At 37.1% G+C, this 27348-nt stretch overlaps 1 protein-coding gene across 4 annotated transcripts; it reads left to right on the top strand.

Annotated features, from left to right (window-relative positions):
- The first annotated feature begins 189 nt into the window (after window positions 1-189).
- LOC129270393 (histone-arginine methyltransferase METTL23-like) lies at window positions 190-26003 on the top strand. 4 transcript variants are annotated; one of them, XM_064105680.1, is made up of 8 exons: window positions 190-209; window positions 1444-1889; window positions 6268-6406; window positions 8598-8702; window positions 9256-9493; window positions 11303-11387; window positions 20349-20538; window positions 21327-22371. In XM_064105680.1, exons 3-7 carry the CDS (start codon window positions 6305-6307, stop codon window positions 20500-20502), a joined length of 684 nt encoding a protein of 227 aa, XP_063961750.1. In that variant the 5' UTR covers window positions 190-209; window positions 1444-1889; window positions 6268-6304; the 3' UTR covers window positions 20503-20538; window positions 21327-22371. The 4 variants fall into 4 exon arrangements, with proteins under 4 accessions (XP_063961750.1, XP_063961749.1, XP_063961753.1 ...); XM_064105679.1 differs by lacking the exon at window positions 190-209 and having other exon boundaries at window positions 1408-1889; window positions 20349-20507; window positions 21327-26003; XM_064105683.1 differs by lacking the exon at window positions 190-209 and having other exon boundaries at window positions 1654-1725.
- Window positions 26004-27348: the final 1345 nt, after the last annotated feature.

Raw genomic sequence — 27348 nt, 5'->3', positions numbered from 1 at the left:
ATTTTCGTCCATGATTTTATAGTTTACGATCTTGCCGTCAATGTGGTTACTATTTCTTGAATTGGTTTTGTATAAATTATGAATATTTTGTGAAAATATTTAAGCCTGATGAATATTTTTGAAAAGTGCGCGAAGTTTGGACACCCCATCATATAACAATTTCAGCTCAAGAGGGAGCTCGAGCTGGGCAGCAATTTTGCATGCAATATGTATATCCAAAGATCAAGAGCAACGAACGTAGAGGGCAGCAACACACAAGCGTGTTGCTATAAGGAAGGTCAACTCGATACGCGCATGCAGCTGAGCTGCGCGTGTATTTTATTGTTCATGCCAACGAAATCAAATGCCGATCCAATACAACAACAAATTAGTAGCGATAAAAAAACGAATATGAAAGAATATGACTACAACAATATCAAAGATAACTTTAAAAATATGTTGAGGAATATACATACATATAAAAACATACTTTGATATTTAAAACTTTACAAATATAAGTTTCAGGAAACTAAAATCATTACCAAATCGGTGATTGTTGTTATCAGCGATTTCACCAGACGGCTGTATTAGGTGATTTGCGTCGAGACGATTTTGTGACCACTCGCAAAGCATTTCGGGATTGAATATAACCACCTTATTTTCTCTGAGCTCTTCGCTGAACCCATCATCACAGTGCAGCTGCAGCGCAGCGCGCAGCCAATGCAATGCATCCGATGCATGGGTTGTTTTTTCGCCGTCCATGCCATATTGGTCTCGGACTCAGAGTTGAAATTTAGACCCGGATTTCGGGGATACAGCGCCTTTATTTCAGATTTATAGACTTAAAAGTCAAATGACATTTAAAATTTGAAATCTAACCTTGAACAATCATCGTTGATAAACATCAGCCCTGAAGCCATTACACTTCAAATCAGGCCAGGCAAATTAGACGTCATTGTCTAAGTTGCTAGATCTATGACGAGTCGCCTGAAGCCCCAGCGCATCATCAACGTCACTAGCTAGCTGCGCGACCGGCCCAGACTCGGCGCACCCAGGCCAGAAAAATGACCTCGATTATTACGGTGGTTGTCTATGCATTTATTAGTGGTGCAGCGAAATTCAGCAGAAGAAAATAAGAGATATGAGGTATCCTCGTTACAGGCTTAATATTCCAAAATGAGGAAAAATGTCAAAATCATGATTATTTAAGCTAAATATTTTCTTTAAAAATAAAAGTAATATTTTTGATATTTATACCCAGAATAACCGATCTAATAATTGTTCATTAAAAAATATTTTAAATTAACAAATGAAAAAAAATCAACTCGACAAATTTCCCAAAACCCCACCTTATATTTTAAAGTGGTCACAAAATTCGAGCGGAGTTGACCTTCCTTAGAGCAACACGCTTGTGTGTTGCTGCCCTCTACGTTCGTTGATCAAGAGCTAGCTCTAGCTAGCTAGCTAGCTAGCTGGCTAGCGCTAGCTAGCTAGCTATCTCCAAATATTGCAAAGCGTGGGAAATTCGATATGCATATCTGCTGCAAACTCTGAATCTGACCACTCATCCTATGAACAAAGTTATCTGACCAAAGTTTACGATACTAGTACATCGCTGTATATTCTTCGTTGCTTGACTAGACAATTGTTGGTCCATTAAAGTATTAACAGTTGGGGTTGTCTTGATTCTGGAGCTGGAGTTGGTGTGGAACTCGAGGGCTGTCTGACACCGTCGCGACCGTGACCGTGAGTTGGAAATCTTCCCCGCCGAGGCCAGCCCCGTTGCACGTGGTCCCTACCACTACTAATATACCAGTACCACTGATGTTCGTGCATGCTCCACTCCAAACCCTCCACTTCACCACCGGAGTACCGCTACACTACGCTCCACGTCCTACCCGAATATCAAGGTACAGATCTCGCTCGGATACTCCCAGTGGCAAAGGTGGAAAAATGCATATTTATTGTAAAAAATTAGATGTCGAAACTGCATCAAAAAATAATAAAACTAAAACTAAAAGCTTAAAAGCCTTAATTAATAATTTCTTACTTTACACCCTGGGCCCTGGCCTAATTTCACTCCATATCATATATCCCGGGGGGGGGGGGGGGCACTCGACCAAAAAAGTGGAAGGGGTGTGCCGCGGGCGAGACAAAAAATGGGGGCCTTGGAGTTGGAGCGGGCTTATTGTAAAAAGGAGGGTCCCCGGAACGGACTTCGGAACTGCAAATGTTTGTGAAAACGGGGGTCCTTGGAACGGGTTGCCTGCGTGTCCCAATGGAACAGGCATACATGCATGCAGCTACTGCGAGCTAGCACGGCGCCGGCTGCGCTAGCGCAGAGGCGATGGTCGGACAGCGCTCTCCGGCCGCTTTTCACCAAAATCGCGGCTCATCGTAGCAGATCAATGCGACCGGAACGGCGTAACGAAAAATATGCGAAGCTTTGGAGCGGATATCTTTCTTTTTTTTTCTCGATAAGAAGAAAATGCTATGCTTTGGAGCGGCTTTCTTTATTCTTTTTCTCAATAAGACAAAAATGCTATGCCTTGGAACGGAAATTTGAGTGTAAAAATGGGGGTCCCCTCCACGGCACATACCCACTATGCATTATATACTGAGTGCCCCCCCCCCCCCCCCCCCGGGCATATATCCATCCTCCGGTTAGCCTCAAAATTGGTGATTTAGACTTTAGAGCGAACATGGAGACAGTTCCTCACACGTATAAATAATTCGCTGCCGATTTCATAACATTGCATGAGGGTCCGAGCTCAGACCCTCTAAATCACCAATTTTGAGGCTAACCAAAGGATGGATATGGAACAAAATATGTTGAAACTGATATTATAATCGCAAAAAAAATACTGTGAGTGTGAGGAAAACAATGGCTTGGAATTAAAGACAAAAATGTCTAGGATCTATCAGATGAAAAACAGAATTTATCTGTTGATAATCAATGTTCTGGTAAATATTGATTTTTCTGCCTAAAATTTATCGATGAGTACTGACATGACTGAAGTTTATCGCCGATATCTGAGTTGCACTTATTTTCCAGTTCAATTGAGCCTGTGGACTTCTGTTGAAATTGCATGCGAAATTAGGGTCATCAAAATTATATAAGGGATAACCCTAGTATAAATTAGAGTTGAATAGGTTGGAGGGGGGAGCAACCCCTGATCCCCCTACCCTACCTCGGGCGAAGTTCGTGCAGACTCTACTCCACTTCACTACCGCTACACTACGCTCCTCCTACCTGAACTTCGGGATGGTGAACTCGATCGGATATTCCGAGTGACAAAGGTGGGATCAAAAAGTGGTTTATTGTAAAAATCAAAGAAAAAAATATAACGAGAAAGAAAAATAGCTTAATTTCTTACTCTTCACCCATATGTCACTCCGTGTCCCCCTGCCGTGTCCATCCTCCGGTTATCCTCAAAATTGGTAATTTTGGGCCAGTATCTAATTCCTCACACGTATTATTCACGGCCGATTTCCAAACATCGCATGCGATCGGTCGCAGGTCAAACAGCATAAATATTTATATTACATTAGATGCCTCAGAAAATACCAGAAATATTCTGGTAATCAGTGGAATATTTTCCCAAACTCTTAGAATATTTCTGGTATTTTCTGAGCCATCCAATATAATATAAATATTTATGCTGTTTGACCTGCTACCAATCGCATGCAATGTTTCGAGATCGGCTGTGAATAATACGTGTGAGGAATTAGATACTGGCCCAAAATCACAAATTTTAAGGATAACCGGAGGATGGACACGGAGTGAAATACGGGTGAAGAGTAAGAAATTAAGCTATTTTCTTTCTCGTTATATTTATTTTCTTTGATTTTTACAATAAACCACTTTTTGATCCCACCTTTGTCACTCAGAATATCCAATCGAGTTCACCGTCCCGAAGTTCGGTGAGGTGGAGCGTAGTGTAGCGGTAGTGAAGTGGAGTGGAGCCTGCACGAACTTCGCCCAAGGTATATGTACCCCTACCCCTGCCCACAGACCTTGGCTATTACGCGATCACAATGAAAATTGGCACGCATGTCACCCATGATCTCCTAAATTCAATAGATCTTGTTAATTGCAGCAAAATTATTGAAATTCAATTTGTATAATTCTAGGCCTCATTAATCATGCATAAAATTAGGATTTGGCAGTAAAATTTAGATCTTGGCCTAAATCTTTAAATTTGCAACAACGTAATTGCTCGTTTTGGTCTAGACACTCTTTTTGGGATACTTATCAAATGCATATAAAAATGGTGATCTTTATCAAATTCTCATCTTATACATGTATTATGATTTTTATTTTCAAACTTCTAAATGTATCAGTGGTTTTTTTCAATGTGAATTATCAGTGACACTATTTCAGTTGTAAATGACATGAAATCAGTTGCTTTTGATATTAAAGTAAAAGTGAAATAATGATGAATTTTGGCTACACAATCTGCATTTGATTTGTGCATGATTAAATCGTGCTTTTGAGCATTATGACATGCATTTATATTTCATTAACTTTGGAAAAGCACACCGTGTCGCAAGTTAAAAGTTGCTCTAGATGAAGGAAAAAGGTTATGATATGGCATAACAAGCATTTCGTATCACAGGTTTTTTGAAAAAAATGTCTGGGGTGGGGGCTATTAGGGTGAAATCTAAAGGTGCACCTTCGAGTTATAAGACATTTCAATACATATTTCAAGAGTTGTATCAAAAAGGGGGTGAGCTAGCTTTGGTTTTCGTGGTCCAAAATTGTGGAACAGTTTTTCAGTCAATCCAGGGTTTAGTGCATCATTGAAATCATTTACATGTAAAAGACATCTATAAACATAGGCTTTGTAGTGTATATTTTGAGACCTGTATAAAGCCCCTTTCACAATTGACGTACGACCATCTGCGACCTTTTGGTCGTGCGACAGGCTGCAACAGGCATCAATCGCTATTCATCTCATACGATCGCACAGGGGCTTTCACAGTTGCAACCGCTGTCTAACAACAAAAACAACCAGTAAATCCCATTGGACGAGTAAGTCGCATATATGCTCTTATTGTGTTCGTGCGATCACATGCGAGTGTTGCACGAGGGGTTGCGAGTGGAACGGTCTCATACATGCGAAAGAAACAGTAGTGCAATGTTGTAAGCCGTTGCGATCGGTCTTGCAACAGTCTTATGGCCCATATATTATCGCACCCAGTCGCAAGACAGGTCTCTGTACATGTAGGTCGCTAGCACATGTGCAAGTGTTGTACGACCTCCAGTCGAGTAAATGCGACTACTTAGTTGTGCCACCTCTCGCATCAAGTCGTACAACGTTGAACAACACTCGCACGATGATCGCCCGACCGATGGTACGACCCCGGGTACCACCTGATGCGAGTGAATCGATCGTATTTGATCGCGTTCGGATTTTGAACATGTTCAAAGTTCAGATGTGACCAGTCACTACCACCTCGAGTTCGTGCGTTCGTCTACAACGACTGCGAGTGCTCGCAAGACACCAAGAGATCGATCGTGCAACAACAAGAAAAAACTGTTGCAGGCGGTCGTAAACTGGTCGGACGTCAATTGTGAAAGGGGCTGAACGGTCGCATACATGCGAATGCAACGGTAGTGGAATGTTGTAAGCCGTAATTTTGATCGGTCTTGTAACAGTCTTATGGCCTATATATTATCGCACCCAGTCCCAAGACTGGTCTCTGTAGGTCTCGAGCACATGTGCAAGTGTTGTACGACCTCCAGTCGACTAAATGCGACTATACTTAGTTGTGCCACCTCTTGCACCAAGTCGTACAACGTTGAACAACACTCACACGATGATCGCCCGACCGATGGTACTACCTGATGCGAGTGAATCAATCGTATTTTATCGCGTTTGGATTTTGAACATGTTCAAAGTTCAGATGCGACCAGTCACGACCACCTCGAGTTCGTGCGATCGTCTACAACGACTGCGAGTGCTCGCAAGACACCAAGAGATCGATCGTGCAACAACAAGAAAAAACTGTTGCAGGCGGTCATAAACAGGTCGTATGTCAATTGTGAAAGGGGCTTAAAGCACATAGAGCAATTTTAATGCATTATGATTTATAATACAAAGCACTAGCTTTCTACTTACAGTTTCCCTATTCGGTCTAGCAACAGCTTAGCAGCGCAAGTTCCGCTCAGGGATATTTTTTAACATCTAAAACTTTGTCAAATGATAGTTTCAGTTATTTAATTTTGATCAATGACCGATTTCTTTGATTATCTCTTCATCAATCTGTCTTCATTGTCCCCAGGTAACTGTAGTCCTCTAGAAAAGGTGGTGGCCTTGGCATGGAAACACATTCCCCAGCCACTGTGTCTGTGCCTCCCAAGTGCGTGAGGAGATTTGAATGGGAAGACGAGGGAGAAACCATCTCTGTTCTAATTCCAGAGGTAAGTTGGAATAGGGATCATTGCAAGAATAAAATATAGAGACATATGTGGCACTTTCATCATAATAATAATCTGGTTTAATAACTTGGGAAGGTGTCCATGGCAAAGAAGAAGAAAAATGAAAGAGTGTAGTGGTTTCGTAGTTCACCATGTAATCTTTTGTGGGAATGTACATGTATTGGTCCTGAAAAGTACCAGCCAAACTTGACACTTTGGCCCGAATTCACAAAGGTGGTTTTGAAAACCCATGGTTTATACAGATTTCCTGTATAAATTACGCTTATTTTACCGTGTATCGGGCACGTGTAAAAAAATGTCCAATGCTGATGTGCGCGCTTTTGTCACAGTGCGCCAAATTGACGCCTGTAACCATGGTTAGATACGCTATTTTATTCATTAAGTCCACTGTTTGAAGAGTGGAGTCATTATTCAAAACAGTGGACTCATGAATAAAATAGGGTGGATAACCAGGGCAACAGGCATCAATTTGGCGCACTGTGACAAAAGCATTGGACATTTTTTTATATATGCGGTAAAATAAGCATAATTTATACAGGAAATCTGCATAAACCATGGACTAAACCGTGGGTGTCCAAAACCACCTTAATGAATTCGGGCCTTTGAGTTTGGCTGGTCCTATTCAGGACTAATACATGCCTGTGAAATACTGTGGGTATATCATTAGATCAAAGAAACCACAAATAAAACTCAAATTAAAGCCTATGTAGTATGCCTAGCCAATCAAGTCATGGAATTTTTGTTGGACTGCTTCCCAGGGAGTGGAGAAAGTTTATACAATGTGTGCGGGCATGCAAGGATCCAATGACGGAGGTAATAATACAATGTGAAGCACTTGGGAACTTAAAGTATTATTTATATAGGATTTCAAGTAACAGTCTGTATGCCCATTGAAGCATTTTAATATTTTTATACACCTGCCTGGCTACAGGACAGGACGTATTACGGTATCACGCTCGGTGTCCATCTGTCTGTCTGTCTGTTAACTCTTCTTAAACGCGATAACTTCAGTTTAACTTAACCTAGGGTCATATAATTTGGTGTGATATTAGCATGGATCCCAGGAAGTCTGTTGATTTCGAAGTCCAAAGGTCAAGGTCACAGTGACATACTTTCATCTTACCCTTCTGAAGTCCTTGTAAACGCGATAACTTTAGGTTAACTTAACCTAGGCTCATATCAATTGGTGTGTATGATACTAGAATGGATCCCAGGAAGCCTATTGATTTTGAGGTCAAAAGGTCAAAGCTGAAGTTGCCACTTTCCACTTTTCTTGCTTGACCAATAACTCCATTTTCTGCGTTACAGGGGGGGGGGGGGTGTATTATGTGCACGTCCTAGCAACACTCTTTTTTGTATGTGTTATTGTTGTGTCAGTGGCTACTTTAGCTGTTTATTTGATATATTTTTTAAAAAACATTTGTTTAGTGTAATATTTTATTCCTTTTTTGGGGGAGGAGGGTAGGTGATCCAACTTGTTTATACATTAGGTTACTGCCAAAAATCCATCCAAAATTACTGTAATATGTACTATGTCATGGTCTTCTCATAACATGCATCATTTAATAGAAGTGTAGGGAGATATGATTGACTATGGAAAATGTCAGTTCAGTAATCAGCAAAAGGAACATAACAGCATCAGCAAATTATAACAGAGAGGAAGAAAATAAAGTAAACACAGAACTGTCTGGATCAGCGTATGTGTCTGTATCTATTTGTTAACCAATGGAAGAACCCAACTAAAATGTAGCGACCCAATTCATGAAAATAAACAATGAGAAAGAATTAAGATGAGGATGGGCAAATGACCTGGGAGGATAATGCAAGGAAGAATGTTAAACAAAAGTACCAGATGTGACTGTGAGGATGGAATGAGTGAATAGTATCTGAACAGGAAAGAAGTCAAGATGACAAAAGAAGTACAGGACAGTGATTTATGTGATGAATAAGAACAAGTATCTATTGAAAGCTGAACTGAATGACATACCAAACTGAAGTGAACTTAAGCTGAAGAGAAGTTAAACAAAAGAAAACCTATAACAATAACAAAAACAATAACAGTCCTACATAAATACTCAACATCCTTGCTATGGCGATTTAATCTTTGAAAGGTAATTGTGCGAAGTGATGCCTTCATTGTATTCTGTATTTATGTTAGTCTTGTCTTTTTCAGGTGATTGATCCTGCATATGGCATGTATGTTTGGCCCTGTGCTCCAGTACTTGCTCAATATGTGTTTAATAACAGGGAATGGATTCAGGACAAGCACGTTTTGGAGGTAAGCAAAAGGGGATGTTATTGAGTGGTTGAATAGAAGTTGGTCCAGAGATTAATATTTATAATAAATTTGGCCCTATCGTGAAATTAGTCACCTCTCTTCTTGTGTGTGTGCACTCGTTGTGTACAAAGTAAATGGGAGTGGAATGAAGTCACCAGCGCTGACAAAATAAATGGCAGTGAATGGAATGTTGACTTAAACCAGGATAATGCCATAAATTTTAATATTTTGTACATGGTTTTCAATATAGTTAAAGTTAAGCCTAAATATACCATTGTTATTGTGGGCCCAGTTCACGGATTTTCAAACCTACTTCAGACCTTATAAATGTCCTTCAGGAAATGTATGGCTACATTGGCTGCACTACACCCTAGGTGAGATGAATTGGTTCTGGGTAGGATTTATTCCGTGCCTATATATGGTGAATCGGCTACAGCCTGAATATACCAAGTATTAAGTAGAGTACGGTATATAGCTGTCCTATTATTATCATTATTCTGAACATGACAATATTCCCAATGAATCCTAGTCATTGTTTCTATCCCCCCAATAGCTTGGAGCCGGCACCAGTCTACCTGGCATAATGGCAACTAAATGCGGCTCGAAGGTCACCCTAAGCGATGACTGCAGACAGCCTAGGAGCATTGAGAACAGTCGAAGAAGCTGCATTGCCAACCATCTGGAGGATATCAATGTGATTGGTCTAACATGGGGGCGTGTCTCTCCAGACATGGCAACACTTCCAGTGGTTGATGTGGTGCTAGCATCGGACTGCTTTTACGATTCAAAAGGTATGTTTCAGACAGCTGAAATGAAAAAGGCAAAATATAATCCCTTGGGAAAAATATAACTCTCAGGGAAATGAAATGTTATATTCAAACTCGAGCTAGGCAATATCTGTACAGTATTCCATGCATTTCCAATTATTGAGGTGGTAATTCCCGCCAGTATGTCCAACTCCGACCAACTTTGGTGTAACTCCGTGCAATACAAGAATTTTAGTCCATACTTTCATAAAAAGGAATGTTTTAATTTCCTCTATATTCATTTAAAATGTATTGTAGCAAAGGATTGAATTGCTTTTTAATTTCATGTAGGATCAAAATATTTTGTATTTGTTTAACTGGCACTTTATAAAAATATAATCAAACTTATGTTTAACTTATTCAATGCTAGAAACCTACCTAGAAAACTACCATAGCCTTTGTACAGTGTATTGCTGTTTGCTATTACCACTTAGTAACACTGGATTATTGAGTGGAATATGAATCGACAAAGAAGAGCGAAATATGTGATTTTAAATTTATTAACTTTATTTCTTGCTAGTGTTGGGCGATATTTTGTTATTGAAATTATGCGATGTTGGAAAAATATTTGTTATTCGATAATGGTTTATGATTATGTTGCTATACAGTGCGTCCCAGAAAAAAACAAAATTGAGATTTATCGATGATTTTTCATAATTTAATCACAAATAAAATAGACAAATGACCTATCATTGTAGAGCTGAGAGTCTCCTCTTTCATTTGAAATAACTTAGATTATTCCTCATTCATGCATGAGTGAGAAAAATCAATTTTAAGAAAAGGAAACCAAAAAAGTCACATGGCGGGCGGTATCTAAGTTTCAAACAGAAAATCATATTTTTAAAAGTTCAGTATCTGCTCTTTAATTTGATACCTCAATTACAGAAAATGGTCAAGAAGTAACAAAGTTCTGTTTATTTGAAATAGGGCTTGAATTCCAATAATTTCATAAAATGAAGAGGTTTTACTGAATAGCTTTCAGACTTACTCGACACTCAGTTTTGTTGACGATCAGCCATGCATAAAGTCTTCTGTTAACCGTAGGATAGCTTAGGTGAGAAACCGGTAAAAAAATGTATGTTTCATGAAATTATGGAAATACAGGCATTGTTTTGAAGAAGCATAGCTTTCTTATTTCTTGATCATTTTCTGCAATTTAGCTATCAAATAAAGAGCAGATATTGAACTATTTAGGCGTGTGATTTTCTTTTTGAAATTTTGATACCCCCTGCCAAATGAGTCTTTGCTATCCTTTCTTCAAACTGTTTTTACTCACTCATGCGTGGATGAGAAATCTTGTATGTAATATCAGCTGAAAGAGGACATTCTAAGCTTTACAATGATAGGTCATTTGTCTATTGTATTTGTGATCAAGTTATGATAAATCATTGCTAAACCTCGGTTTCGTTTTTTGTGGGACGCACTGAATATACAACATGACACAATATGACCAAAATTTTGTTGATTCTCCAAGGTTAATCACTATTTATTGACCACAAATGCTGATCTGTATTGCCTTAAACCAACACAGAACTTTGTAAGTTGGTACACCAATGCCCACTTTTCCTGGACAAGCAATGGTGAAAGCCTTACTTTAATTTTCTGCTTCCCTGCTCTCATAAAATTGCAGCTCACAATGAAGGTATTAATGTATGAATTTTCATACTTCGATAAATCGCGTTATCTTTGACATTTTGGTGGCAATAATAGACTAACATTGGAATCAAATATCGACTGGCACTATTTCTTGCCATTGATAACGGTAATCTGGGGTCTCTTTTCTTTTGAGTCCAGACTTTGAGGATGTCTTGGTGACATTTCGCTATTTCATTGACAAGAATCCAGAGTGCCAGTGTTGGGTCACCTATCAAGAAAGAAGGTAATATGTGTGAGTCGCTTGAATTGATTGTAAGGGTAGTGTTTTTTTTGTTTTTTTCATGAAGTTGCCTTTCTTTTTCATGAAATCATCATGTCCTTTTCAACAAGATGGGGAGCGAGTTAGTTGAGTCGGTAAAGCATCTGCCTTTCGAACCAAAGGTTGTAGGTTTGAGTCCAACCGGGACAGATGACTGGAGCCAGCGTTGTGTGTAAACATGTCCCTCCCCTGTTCCATAGATGCTCTATTGATAATCTGATAAGAAAAAAAATACATTACTGGAAAAGAAAAGGAAGTCACTTTTGACATGGCCGCAGTGTTTTTGATAAAAGTGCTTCTTTTATAATACTTCCAAAAAACCTGAACCTGGGTCTTGACTATGATGGGGAGGGGTTATTGATTTCTTTTTTCCCCATCCTTTTCTCCTGGCTATAATGGTGTTCCCATGAGGGCGTATTGATTATCTTGTTAAGAACATACAATTCAGGATTGAAATAATTGAACATACACTTTCAATAGTGAGTAAGCAAACAGTGAAACTAAACCTATAATGAATTTACCCTGGGTGCTTTTGAATAGATTTCCCTTCTCTTCAAAGTATGCAATGATTCTTCTAAAGAAACTTTCCTTTTTATTCAAAATACCCCGTGGAACTTCTGAATAGACTTTCCTTTTTATTCAAAATACCCCCTAGTACTTCTGAAAAGACTTTTCTTTTAATCAAACTACCCACTGGTACTTCTGAATAAACTTTTCTTTTATTCAAACTACCCGTGATACTTCTGAAAAGACTTTTCTTTTATTCAAACTACCCATGATGCTTCTGAATAGACTTTTCTTTTATTCAAACTACCCCATGGTTCTTCTGAATAGACTTTTCTTTTTTTCAAATTACCCCCTGGTACTTCTGAAAAGACTTTTCTTTTAATCAAACTACCCACTGGTACTTCTGAATAAACTTTTCTTTTATTCAAACTACCCGTGATACTTCTGAAAATACTTTTCTTTTATTCGAACTACCCATGATACTTCTGAAAAGACTTTTCTTTTATTCAAACTACCCATGATGCTTCTGAATAGACTTTTCTTTTATTCAAATTACCCCCTGGTACTTCTGAATAAACTTCTCTTTTAATTAATAGTACCCTATAATACTTATTCAAAGTACCCCATGATACTTTTGCAGAGACTTTTCTTTTATTCAAACTACCCCCTGGTACTTCTGAATAGGACTTTCTTTCATTCACATTACCATGGTACTTCTGAAAAAAAACTCTTTTATTCAAACTACCCCCTAGTACTTCATTCTGAATAGACTTTTCTTTTATTCAAAGTACCCCATGATACTATTGCAGAGACTTTTCTTTCATTCAAACTACCCCCTAGTACTTCATTCTGAATAGACTTTTCTTTTTATTCAAACTACCCCCAGGTACTTCTGAAAAAAAAACTTTCTTTTATTCAAACTACCCCCTAGTACTTCATTCTGAATAGACATTTCTTTCATTCAAACTACCCCCTGGTACATCTGAAGTGACTTTTTTTTCAAAGTACTTCTGGTATTCATGGTACTTCTGAATAGAATTTTTTCTTTTCTTTTATTAAAAGTACCCTCTGATACTTGTGAATACCTTTCTTTTATTCAAAGTACCCCATTGGTACATCTCAGTAGACCTTTCTCTTATTCAAAGTATTCTCTAGTACTTCCTTCTGAATAGACTTTTCTTTCATTCAAAGTACCCCATGGTACTTCTGAATGAACTTTTCTGTTATTCATAGTACCTCTGGTACGTATGAATACCTTTCTTTTATTCAAAGTACCCAATGGTACATATGAATACCTTTCTTTCATTTAAAGTACTCCATGGTACTTCTGAGTAGACTTTTCTTTCATTCAAAGTACCCCATGGTACTTCTGAATAAACTTTTCTTTTATTCTAAGTACCCCATGGTACTTCTGAATAAACTTTTCTTTTATTCAAAGTACCCAATGGTACATGTGAATACCTTTCTTTCATTCAAAGTACTCCATGGTACTTCTGAGTAGACTTTTCTTTCATTCAAAGTACCCCATGGTACTTCTGAATGAACTTTTCTGTTATTCATAGTACCTCTGGTACGTATGAATACCTTTCTTTTATTCAAAGTACCCAATGGTACATATGAATACCTTTCTTTCATTTAAAGTACTCCATGGTACTTCTGAGTAGACTTTTCTTTCATTCAAAGTACCCCATGGTACTTCTGAATAAACTTTTCTGTTATTCATATTACCTCTGGTACGTATGAATACCTTTCTTTTATTCAAAGTACCCAATGGTACATATGAATACCTTTCTTTCATTTAAAGTACTCCATGGTACTTCTGAGTAGACTTTTCTTTTATTCAAAGTACCCATGGTACTTCTGAATAGACTTTTTTAAATTCAAAATACCCCGGTACATATGAATCCCTTTCTTTTATTCAAATTACTCCATGGTACTTCTGAATAGACTTTTTTTCATTGAAAGTACCCATGGTACTTCTGAATAGACTTTGTTTTTATTCATAGTACCTCTGGTACATATGAATACCTTTCTTTTATTCAAAGTACCCAATGGTACATATGAATACCTTTCTTTTATTCAAAGTACCCAATGGTACATATGAATACCTTTCTTCTATTCATAGTACCTCTGGTACATATGAATACCTTTCCTTTATGCAAAGTACCCCATGGTACTTCTGAATGAACTTTTCTTTTATTCAAAGTACTCCATGATACTTCTGAATAGACTTTTATTCAAAGTAACCCATGGTACATATGAATAACTTTCTTTTCTTCAAATTGCCCAATGGTACATATGAATACCTTTCTTTTATTCAAAGTACCCCCTTGGTACATCTCAGTAGACCTTTCTCTTATTCAAAGTATTCTCTAGTACTTCCTTCTGAACAGACTTTTCTTTCATTCAAAGTACCCTATGGTGCTTCTGAAAATACTTTTTTAATTCAAAGTACGCCCCGGTTCTTCAGAATAAACTTTTCTTTTATTCATAGTACCTCTGGTAGTATGAATAACTTTCTTTCATTCAAAGTACCAACTGGTACATATGAATTCCTTTCTTTTATTCAAAGTACCCCATGGTACTTCTGAATAAACTTTTCTGTTTTTTAAACTACCCCATTGTACTTCTGAAAATACTTTTCTTTTATTCAAAGTACCCCTTTGTACTTCTGAATAGACTTCTTTTATTCAAAGTACCCCTTTGTACTTCTGAATAGACTTTTCTTTTATTCAAAGTACTCCATGATACTTCTGAATAGAGTTTTATTCAAAGTAACCCATGGTACATATGAATAACTTTCTTTTCTTCAAAGTACCCAATGGTACATATGAATACCTTTCTTTTATTCAAAGTACCCCATTGGTACATCTCAGTAGACCTTTCTCCTATTCAAAGTATTTTCTAGTACTTCCTTCTGAATAGACTTTTCTTTCATTCAAAGTACCCTATGGTGCTTCTGAAAAGACTTTTTTAATTCAAAGTACGCCCTGGTACTTCTGAATATACTTTTCTTTTATTCAAAGTACCCAATGGTACATATGAAACCCTTTCTTTTATTCAAAGTACCCAATGGTACATATGAATCCCTTTCTTTTATTCAAAGTACCCCATGGTACATATGAATACCTTTCTTTTATTCAAAGTACCCAATGGTACATATGAATCCCTTTCTTTTATTCAAATTACTCCATGGTACTTCTGAATAGACTTTTTTTAAATTCATAGTACCTCTGGTACATATGAATACCTTTCTTTCATTCATAGTACCTCGGGTACATGTGAATACCTTTCTTTCATTCAAAGTACTCCATGGTACTTCTGAGTAAACTTTTCTGTTTTTCAAAGTACCCCATGGTACTTCTGAATAAACTTGTCTGTTTTTCAAAGTACCCCATGGTACTTCTGAATAGACTTTTCTGTTTTTCAAAGTACCCCATGGTACTTCTGAATAGACTTTTCTGTTTTTCAAAGTACGCTCTGGTACTTCTGAATAGACTTTTCTTTTATTCATAGTACCTCCGGTACATATGAATAACTTTCTTTCATTCAAAGTACCAAATGGTACATATGAATTCTTTTCTTTCATTCAAAGTACCACATGGTACTTCTGAATAAACTTTTCTTTTATTCTAAGTACCCCATGGTACTTCTGAATAAATTTTTCTTTTATTCAAAGTACCCAATGGTACATGTGAATACCTTTCTTTCATTCAAAGTACCCTATGGTACTTCTGAATAAACTTTTCTATTTTTCAAAGTACCCCATGGTACTTCTGAATAGACTTTTCTTTTATTCATAGTACCTCTGGTAGGATGAATAACTTTCTTTCATTCAAAGTACCCCATGGTACTTCTGAATAAACTTTTCTTTTATTCAAAGTACCCAATGGTACATGTGAATACCTTTCTTTCATTCAAAGTACCCTATGGTACTTCTGAATAAACTTTTCTTTTATTCTAAGTACCCCATGGTACTTCTGAATAAACTTTTCTTTTATTCAAAGTACTCCATGATACTTCTGAATAGACTTTTATTGAAAGTAACCCATGGTACATATGAATAACTTTCTTTTCTTCAAAGTGCCAATGGTACATATGAATAACTTTCTTTTATTCAAAGTACCCCCTTGGTACATCTCAGTAGACCTTTCTCTTATTCAAAGTATTCTCTAGTACTTCCTTCTGAATCGACTTTTCTTTCATTCAAAGTACCCTATGGTGCTTCTGAAAATACTTTTCTATTTTTCAAAGTACCCCATGGTACTTCTGAATAGACTTTTCTTTTATTCATAGTACCTCTGGTAGTATGAATAACTTTCTTTCATTCAAAGTACCAAATGGTGCTTCTGAAAATACTTTTCTATTATTCAAAGTAACCCATGGTACATATGAATAACTTTCTTTTCTTCAAAGTGCCAATGGTACATATGAATACCTTCCTTTTATTCAAAGTACCCCCTTGGTACATCTCAGTAGACCTTTCTCTTATTCAAAGTACCCCATGGTACTTCTGAATAGACTTTTCTTTTATTCATAGTACCTCTGGTAGTATGAATAACTTTCTTTCATTCAAAGTACCAAATGGTACATATGAATTATTTTCTTTCATTCAAAGTACCCCATGGTACTTCTGAATAAACTTTTCTTTCATTCAAAGTACCCCTTTGTACTTCTGAATAGACTTTTCTTTTATTCAAAGTACTCCATGATACTTCTGAATAGACTTTTATTCAAAGTAACCCATGGTACATATGAATAACTTTCTTTTCTTCAAAGTGCCAATGGTACATATGAATACCTTTCTTTTATTCAAAGTACCCCCTTGGTACATCTCAGTAGACCTTTCTCTTATTCAAAGTATTCTCTAGTACTTCCTTCTGAATCGACTTTTCTTTCATTCAAAGTACCCTATGGTGCTTGCTTCTGAAAATACTTTTTTAATTCAAAGTACGCCCTGGTTCTTCTGAATAAACTTTTCTTTTATTCATAGTACCTCTGGTAGTATGAATAACTTTCTTTCATTCAAAGTACCAAATGGTATTTATGAATTCCTTTCTTTTATTCAAAGTACCCCATGGTACTTCTGAATAAACTTTTCTGTTTTTTAAACTACCCCATCGTACTTCTGAAAATACTTTTTTTTTATTCAAAGTACCCCTTTGTACTTCTGAATAGACTTCTTTTATTCAAAGTACCCCTTTGTACTTCTGAATAGACTTTTCTTTTATTCAAAGTACTCCATGATACTTCTGAATATACTTTTATTCAAAGTAACCCATGGTACATATGAATACCTTTCTTTTATTCATAGTACCTCTGGTACATATGAATACCTTTCTTTTATTCATAGTACCTCGGGTACATATGAATAACTTTCTTTTATTCAAAGTACCCAATGGTACATATGAATACCTTTCTTTTATTCAAAGTACCCAATGGTACATATGAATTCCTTTCTTTTATTCAAAGTACCCAATGGTACATATGAATCCCTTTCTTTTATTCAAAGTACCCAATGGTACATATGAATCCCTTTCTTTTATTCAAATTACTCCATGGTACTTCTGAATAGACTTTTTTTCATTCATAGTACCTCTGGTACATATGAATACCTTTCTTTTATTCATAGTACCTCGGGTACATATGAATAACTTTCTTTCACTCAAAGTACTCCATGGTACATATGAATTCTTTTCTTTCATTCAAAGTACCCCATGGTACTTCTGAATAAACTTTTCTTTTATTCTAAGTACCCCATGGTACTTCTGAATAAACTTTTCTTTTATTCAAAGTACCCAATGGTACATGTGAATACCTTTCTTTCATTCAAAGTACTCCATGGTACTTCTGAGTAGACTTTTCTTTCATTCAAAGTACCCTATTGTACTTCTGAATAAACTTGTCTGTTTTTCAAAGTACCCCATGGTACTTCTGAATAGACTTTGTTTTTATTCATAGTACCTCTGGTACATATGAATACCTTTCTTTTATTCAAAGTACCCAATGGTACATATGAATACCATTCTTTTATTCAAAGTACCCCATGGTACTTCTGAATAAACTTTTCTTTTATTCAAAGTACCCCATGTTACATCTCAGTAAACTTTTGTCTTATTCAAAGTACCCCTTAGTACTTCCTTCTGAATAGACTTTTCTTTCATTCAAAGTACCCCATGGTACTTCTGAAAAGACTTTTTTTTATTCAAAGTACGCCCTGGTACTTCTGAATAGACTTTTCTTTTATTCAAAGTAACCCATGGTACATATGAAAAACTTTTTTATTCAAAGTACCAAATGGTACATATGAATTCCTTTCTTTTATTCAAACTACCCCATGGTACATATGAATACCTTTCTTTCATTCAAACTACCCCATGGTACTTCTGAATAGACTTTTCTTTCATTCAAAGTAACCCATGGTACATATGAAAAACTTTATTTCATTCAAAGTACCCCATGGTACTTCTGAATAAACTTTTCTTTCATTTAAAGTACCCCATGATACTTCTGAATAGACTTTTCTGTTATTCAACGTACCCCATGATCCTTCTGAATAGACTTTTCTGTTATTCAAACTACTCCATGGAACATATGAATGTTGTGTTGTCGTTGGATCGATATTGCACTTTTGCTTTCAACCAGACTTAAATGAGACAAGCACTTAAGGATGTACAGTTCATTTATACATTTATTAATTAAAGATAATTACTTGATGATAATGACAAAAACATGAGTAAGTCTGATGGTGACTATACTCTGAAGATGATTATAAATGCTGCAAACTGATGTAGTATACTTTTCTGTAGCTCTAAACTCTATTCCGTAAATCTCTATTCTGCAATCTGATTTGGTTCAGAATTGAACCGCTTTTATATTGGTCTGGTCCAGACTCTTTACAACCAAACAGGTGTTGGTCAACCTTGGATGCTTGACCCAAAAAATCTGTACGTTATAACTTTACTCTGAATTTAGGGAGTTGACCTTTTAGGGAGAACATGAAATGTAGTGAATAAGAAACCCATAAAATGTGTGTGTGTCAGAAGTTTAGCTGGAAGAAGAATGAGTAATACTTTCTTAAGAAAGTTGGAGTTGGTATACTTCCTGTAGAAGTATTGATTAAGTATTGATATAATATTGAATATGTGAGATATGTCTTATCATCACATAACATGAATACCTATCTTTTATTCAAAGTACCCCATGTTACTTCTGAATAGACTTCTTTTATTCAAAGTTCCCCCTGTTCAAGGTGGATTTTTTTTTCAGTACGGTAACCATCATATAAATACTACTGTTATGGGTACATTTGTATCCCTTACATGTAGATATATGCTTTAATCTTATACAGTGTATATTGTTTCTTGAATAAAATCTATATGGACTTTACAGCCATTTTGTCAAAAATGTTCCAACTAATCCCAATCTCCCCTACTTCTGAAGAGACTTCCCATCTTTTCATTATTTTATGCTCTTATTGTTTTCAAGTGCAACTTTGTATCATTTTCTACTTGCATGCCAATGTATATGTCTGTGTGTGTGTATATATATATATATATACATGTATATATATATATAGGCCTATATAAGCTATTAGAATTGAAAGGAATTAATAGGAGAAAGTTCTGATTTTCTCTATTAATGGGCAAGTCACTAATAACGTATGCTTGTATATGTGCAATTAAGTTACAAGTTGTACAAAACTGGTGTACATTTGTTTCCGTTAATTATTTTGGGATTTCCTATTGTATGAGAGGTCATTTTGTGCATCAAAATATTGCTAAAGTATTTTTTTTTAATCATTTTTTCCCCTCAAAATATCAGTGTAAACAGTGTCGACAAAGCAGTTGAATGGACACTGGCTGTCTTCAATGCCATGCATTTGCCAGAAATTGTATGCTTGTTATAAAATTAAATGCATTGCAGGACATGTGTACTCATGATCTGGGGCCCATTTCATAAAGGACTTGCAACTGTGTAACTTTGTCATTATGGTAACTACCATGGTAACCTTGATTCTGATTGGCTGCAGAGCCCTGTTACCATAGTGATTGCCATTATGGCAAAGTTACAACAGTTGCAAGTCCTTTATGATACGGGCCCCTGATATGCGAGTTGAATATAGAGGGTAAAGAGTTTAAAGGTGCCTTGTCAAATAGTCTTTGCCTTGTCTCTTAGCAGGAACCCCAATATAAAGGCACTTCTTTTCATAGCGGCTTGCCTGCATTCCCCAATGTCTTCTCAATGAAGTGTGAGAATCGGTAATGAAAGGTCGCTTGCGGGAATCCTGCGCAAAAGATGCAGCTCTGACATTTGACAAAGGTACACGTACTTTAAGGAAGTAGATAGTTACTCATGATCTTTGCCATATGTCCCCCAGGAAAAATTTGAAACTGTATGTTTTGATCAATTCAACAGCTCTGATAGGAGTCTCAAGGCTCTGCTTGAGAAATGGAGTCTCTCATGCACACACATCCATCTCTCTTCCTTTGGGGCAGAGTCACCAACCCTTGCTGGCTCCACCTTACCTGGCAACCATAAGATCCAGATGATGATCATAAACAATGGATGAGAGAGGTTAATAAGACTCTTGTTGAATTCACATATGGTATGACATGTTCAAGGAAATAAATGTCTCAATGTGTATGAGGCGCCGATTGTACCAATATTATATAGAACAATAATCATAATTCATTAAATAATAGCTATTATTTATATATTATTTACATTTTTGTAAATAATTACTATTATAAAAAATAACATTTCTAATTATTCATATATAATTCCAAGTAATACTTCATTATTTGTGAATAATAATAGTTCGACATTCCATTATTTATAAATAATGATTATTATTATTTTTTTTTATATAAATAATGATTATTTGTTTTTCATTATTTATAAATACTGATTTTTGTGTTTCGTTATTTATAATGTCTTTCTATAACTCTTTCTTCCTCTCTCTTTCCATATAACTTTTTTCTTTCTCGCCCTCTATTTGGCCTGTTTAGGACTCAATTTTTCTGAGAAATTATCTACTCTGTCTTTAATACCAACCACTATCTTGCACATCATTTTCCACTTATTCCTTTTCACGATTTCATTCAGCCACCCAATCATTCTCTTCAAGACTGATTTCATGGTAAACATGGATCTCCCTTCACATTCTTACCACCATGCAAATCTTGAAATATCAAATGTACATCTTGTAAACAGGATATATAATATTAATGACTTTGTTGTTTGCATTTCAATGGCAAGTTGCAGAACAGAATCCACCATTTACAAATCAGCAGTGTCAAATGTATCATGCATTCTTTTATTGTAAACAAGCTAGTGATATTTATTTATTCTGAATTTTGAAAATACATCCCATCTTACATCCTTCAATTACAGCATCAAAAAGCAGAGTGCAGAGACAGAGGTGGGCAAAATGAATGCAGAAGAAATCCATTGAGGGTGGTCAGGCAAGGAAGGAATGCAGTCAAGGAAGATGCTTCACGGCAGATGTCACTCTACAACACCTTGAAACTCCTGGGCCAGACAGGAAATCATCTTGCAACCTTCAGGGCATCTTAAGCATTATGCAAAGTAATCAGTGTATTGCTTCTGCTTCAGCAGCCTTGGCCAGAGGTAGGTCTTCATATGAAGATAGCAGTCTGACATGCTGAGTACCGATTACTGTCATTCTCAGTGTCTTTGTACCACCTGGTTCCAGTAGGTAACAGGTTATCAAAACAGGCACAAGAACAGCAGTGTTACTTCAAGGTCGTCTCAAATGGTAAAGGTATCCTCCCAAATGGTGCGTCCATGGCTCTTGCGCTTGCAAGATTCTACTGCTAGTCAAGAAAATAAACACTACCCACTTTCTTGTAGCTATCAACTGCAGCAGATTTCTACACCATACACCTGTTGCACATCATCTGTCATGAACTCTCTTATAATCATTTTGTGCCTTGAACTGATGATAGCATTGTAACTTGCTTGGTGTCATACCAGGAAGTAGCCGCTAACTGGCCCTTGCAATACTGGTGTGTCATGTTTTTGGCTTGCACTAGCAGACCTTAGCTCTACTTGAATTCCTCTCCTGTTGATGCAAGCAGTGCCACAAGCTCCCAAGTTTTTTCTCTCAGGTTGTCAAATAATCAAGGGGACGAAAGAAATAGAAATCATCTATGTAGATTGTGCGACTTGACCCAGCTTACGAAAGTGACAGCTCCTTCACAAGTTGTGATGTCATTATTCTCCATTGGCTGGAATGTTGGGGTCCTTCCCTGTGTAACGATTCTAATCAAGGCAGAATCATGTTGAGTCAGTAATGACAAAGAATTTTACTCCCCATTTCTTTGGCTTGAGTGGTAGATATCATTTAAAGCTGGCTACTGGGATGAGAATCTGTTAATCTAATACAGACAGAAACAATAGAGCACTGATAAAGTACAAAATAAAGGGGAAAAAAGTACAGCGTACAAAATCTACAATGCAGCACAAAATACTGAAAACAACATAACATTATAGAACCATTACACAATATTCTATCTCATAATTCTCATCTGGAAAAGCAATTTAGTGTAATGATGTTAAAATCAGAATTTATTTTTAGTGCAATATTTTCTTCAGAATTTGAACAAATACTGGTATTAATTAAAAAATAAAGAATATTTGTATAGATTTTAACCTTTAAAGATATTCTGGGTTTGCATTTCTTGTGGCAAATATAACTAAAACTAAAACTTTTGATGTCAGGCACAGGTTTGAAGTAGGGGGAGAGGAAATCCTGCCACTGATAGGTTGGAACTCGTCTACCGAGTCTGCTGGGCAAACCCTTCACTCGAGTTAAGGGTCTAAATTGCAGCCTTAGGAGCGCTCTTTTGAGTGATTTCTGGGGCGAAATCGCCCAGAGCCCCATGTAGGTACTTCTGTGGTTTTCAATTGATATTAATTTCTTTTTATTTAGGTCTATATTAGATTATTTGATGAATTTTTATGATATTTAGCATGTTTCAACTTACCACTTCCTATCCATCGAAATCAGTAAGTGGCCATCTCAGCAACTCTTTGGATCGCTTTCATCATCAGGAAGGCTGAAGCTTAGTTCTGAAGAAGAGTCAAAAGTCAATGGTTTCTCAAGCACTGGCAATTCTGAGTGGTCAGGCATATTGGGCGTGTGTACCCACTCCACATGTCCTGACAAAACTTCTAAAATATTCTGAGCTTGTTTTGAGGTCAGTCTGGAACAGTAGTATTCCAAGGATCTCTGGTCCTTTATCAAATGACAATGTTTTATTACTTGTTCGACTTGGTGTGATGATAAATGCTGCATGAGGTCATTTTTACCCACAAACAGTGATACATTTATTGTGTTGAGGATCAGGGATTCATTTGATATGTCTCTTTGATTGAGGCCCTGGTTTCAGAAGAGATAAATTCATTATTGTGCAAATCCTCAGAAAAATCATGATCATTAATTGCTCCTGATGCAGCTCCTACATGTAAGCTTGTAGATGAAGAAGGAGTGCTTATACAAGTAGGCTTACTTTGGCAATCAACTGATCCACAGTTGCAGGAGTCAGCACACACATCACAGCATTTGTGCTTTTGGGTAATATCGGCAACGTTGTCTGAAGAGAAGTGCCTTGAAAGCATTTTTCTCCTGCACTCTGTTTTATTAAGGCAAAATGCCTTCATTTCTTTTGTAACATGCTTTCTCAAGGTGTCATAGGCATTCACAAACATGGTGGCATGACCATCTCTTTAATCTCTTGAAGCCCTGCCAATTTCCTGGGTGTAAGATTCTTAGTCATAGGGGCAACCAAAGTGAAGAACTTCATGAACTGCTGGGTTGTCGATTCCCATTCCCAGGGACACTGCCGCAAGCACCAAACGAATCTGTCCATCGTTTCCCGACTGCAAACATGAAGTGATCTTCATCTTTGCCTCATCTTTGCCGTATTTGGTGCTTCAGCGTGATATTTCCCTATCAAGGCCTTACACTTAAGGTAGTCCTCCACTGAACATTACTCTTCCACCAATGCTAAGATACATGTATGATCACATGATGTGTGAAGCTTTGTCAGCGATAAGAAATAAATTAGTTTGATGTCCACTTTCTCTCTTTTTTCTATTAAATCAGCCACTATGTTGTTGTAAAAATAGCAGAATTTGTGCTCCTGGCGGTGATGGTTTCGTGAGAACACCTATTAAAGTAGTACGTGCCTCCAATCCTCTGCTATAACTCGGTCAGAAGTAAAGAGAAAAGCTGATGACAAACAACCGATAGAGGGCACTGTCTCACCAAAGAAGAAAGCTATGCAGTTAGCGAAAGGCTACAACAGTTGTATCCAGTCCCGATCTCAGTAAGCAAGGGATTGGTGTTCGACGATCACCTCGTATGCAGATCCCCTCCGCATCAACGACCAGCAGCCCAGCAAAGAGCCTCACTTTAGCCGCTGCGAAGGCTAGTGCTCCTTCCAGCCCTAGGACTAAGGAGGTGGTAGTAGGTCCAAAACCAAAGAACAAGACATTATTCAAGGGCATGGCTTTCTTACTGACCCAGGGAGATGTCAAGAAAAGGTCAAAGGTCGATACAAGTACCAGTGATAATGATGACGGTGATGATGATCCTGATGATGGTCCCTTTGAAAAAGACTATGCCAGAAAACAAATAGAAGCAGGAGGAGTTGTCTTGAAAGACATTTAAAAATTGTAGAGAACACAGAACAAGTTGTTTGTGATAGCAAACACCTACTGTCAAACTATGAAGTATGTGTATGCCCTGGAAGCTAAATTCCTTGTATCTGAAACCTATGGATCAGAGATTGCTCAAGAATTAAACTTCCGAATCACAAGGCATACAGGCTACAAGCTGGAGAGTCTGTGGATGGAGATGTCATTGAATGGAAAGCACGAACTGAACAATACGGGAACTTGTTCTTCCCATCTACTATAATTGAGTGGAATCACCTGAGTGACGCTGTCATCAACTCAACATCGACAAGAAGGCCATTGACAAAACCTTCTAATCCTCACTCCCCCCTCAAGGCAGCTGGTTAGAAATAAACACTAAAAAAGATTGTTTTGTAGACGTCTCACACATATATGTATGCACAATACACATGTAGAATTGTCACCTAAGATTTAAGGTAAAGCCTCTGCAGTATGGAAAGCAAGAAAAAATCGCAGAAATAAAAAGTCCAACGATCCCAGACCTGTACAAATTGCTGTCGGGCCAGTAATTTTTCAGAAAATAGCAAAAATATATCAAATTGATACAAATTATATTTTCTCCTCTTTTGTACATTATAAAAAAGACTCTGGCATCCTAAAAAAAGTGGCTCTCCAAAATTGAGAAATGGCTCAAGAATTTTTTTTTTTTTTTGGGGGGGGAATGTTTGTATGTTTTTTTTTTTTGGGGGGGGGGCAATAAAGGCAATAAAAGACAGTAAAATAAACTCAAGTCTTTTTCATGGTTTCTTTATTTTGGGAGACCAGTAAATTTTAGGTTCAGGCTAGTAAAAAATGGAAAACCTGGATATTTACTGGTCCAACATGAACATGTTGGACCAGTAGAAAATGGTTAGTGTGGAGCCTTGGAACTTTAACACAGAAAATGTCATCATGAAATGCTGCACAGTAATTACTGTAAAATTGATAGTAAATTTCCAATACAAACAGAAAGCTCAGTCTAAAATGATTCTTCAGATAATACAATTCCTGAACATGAGAGTAACTTTGATCCCCCTGGCTCTTCTGCCAGATGTCTTTCTCACTACCTTGTGTTCTAGTGGTTAGAGCATTGGACTCATGATTGAAAGGTTGTGAGTTCAAATCCCAGCTCTGCCTTTATCTCCATTTTAAGTGAAAAAGCCCCAAGAGTAATTTGTGACATCTATACCAGTCAGCTACAATGACTGATTAACTTAAAAGATCTACGTAAAATGTTCTGTATGATTGGTTATATGCCAGCATGGCGTTGATGCGACGAAAAAGCTGCTTTGCTGAGTTCTGCGGGAGTTACTCAACAGATAGAGAAAGAAAGAGAACATACGGTCTATTAGGTTTAATTCTTTGTACAAAAAATTAGGAAAAACAGTAGGCCTAAAGCTATAACAATTGGAGCGCCAATGCCATGCCTGGCAGTCTAGCCTGCATTATGCCATTCAATAGCAGCAGTGATGACTTTGAAAACGACTAGGCCTATAAAGAAAAATCATACAAAAAACACAATTCACATGATGAAAAATACATGTGGATTCTACATGTAAGTTGTAACCTTCGGTTAAGATTTTGATACCGATTCCCCCAACAACATGGTCTAAGTTCATTGACCCTACTTGACCTTGGTCATCTCTCATCAAATTCAATTCAAGCAGGATATTAAGTAGATCCCTAATACAGTTTCATGAACTACAGGCATGACAGGGGCCGCAGAAGGGGGGGGGGCTTCAGTCCCCCCACTTGTTTCCAAAACTGTACAAAATCGTAAAAATTACCATATTATGATTTTTGCATGGTCAGGTCCCACCCCCCCCCCACCATGCCCACTTTGAAAACCGTTTTGCGGTCCCTGAACTAGGTCCATAGTCTAGATCTAGGTCTACTTTCTAATTGATGCCATTTGAAAAACGTACCCTGGCTTCGATTAAAATTTATTTTAAAGATTTGATGATGATGGCGCCACGCGCTGAGTTAACTCTCAAACAATTTACAAATAGACTCTACAATAACAAATTTTCTTGACGGAACAAAATCTACATATTTTCCTGTCATTAGTACATTCTAACTAGCAAACTTATTCTATTTCAAAACATTCATGCTAAACTTTCCTTCCAATCCGCCTTCATCACTACAGTACATCATCAGTTCATATTCACTTGCCAACCACACATGCACAGCTGGCAAACACAGCACACATGGCCAACTTAATACCGGTGATGACCTTTGCCAGAATCTTCAGGGAAAGGAAGCTCGGAGAGATCGTCCGGGAGATGTGGTGCGAACGAAGAAAATCTCGAGCAATTTGCCCCTGTGAGCAGTCGAAAATACACCATTTCTTTGTGGACTCGATGAACTTTTGCCAACTATGTTTGGTAAAATACGTTGCTTTTCCAGAAACTGACTCACAATGCATTAAACATTTCACCTTCTTTTGTCCTTTTCGGTCCGAGTCATTAGATAATGCCATTTTCGCTCTCTGATTGGCTAGCGTAAGACAACGTAACAGCCTCTTTCGTAGCAGAATTATCCTCCAATTCGGGTTAAAAAGTTTCAAATTTTGTCAAATTGTTAACTAACTGCAGCGAGTTGACTGCAGGAACAAGCCATTTCCAAATCAATGTATTTTTTTACTTTTTTTTTCAATTTAAAAGAAAAACCTCAAGGTCAACTGAAGCAAAATGTCAAAACTAAAGCACTTTTC

Source organism: Lytechinus pictus, chromosome 10 (assembly GCF_037042905.1).
Source record: "Lytechinus pictus isolate F3 Inbred chromosome 10, Lp3.0, whole genome shotgun sequence".
In the NCBI taxonomy this organism is placed as follows: domain Eukaryota; kingdom Metazoa; phylum Echinodermata; class Echinoidea; order Temnopleuroida; family Toxopneustidae; genus Lytechinus; species Lytechinus pictus.
The sequence above is the reverse complement of the archived record's forward strand: the minus strand, read 5'-3'. Positions and strand labels throughout refer to the sequence as shown.

Bases quoted from the DNA above. Each gene is read 5' to 3' on its own strand.
- LOC129270393 (XM_064105679.1), top strand. From the start codon at position 6,305: ATGGAAACACATTCCCCAGCCACTGTGTCTGTGCCTCCCAAGTGCGTG. The intron at 9,494-11,302 runs GTATGTTTCAGA...TTTTGAGTCCAG, and splicing joins CTGCTTTTACGATTCAAAAG to ACTTTGAGGATGTCTTGGTG. The intron at 11,388-20,348 runs GTAATATGTGTG...TCAATTCAACAG, and splicing joins GTCACCTATCAAGAAAGAAG to CTCTGATAGGAGTCTCAAGG.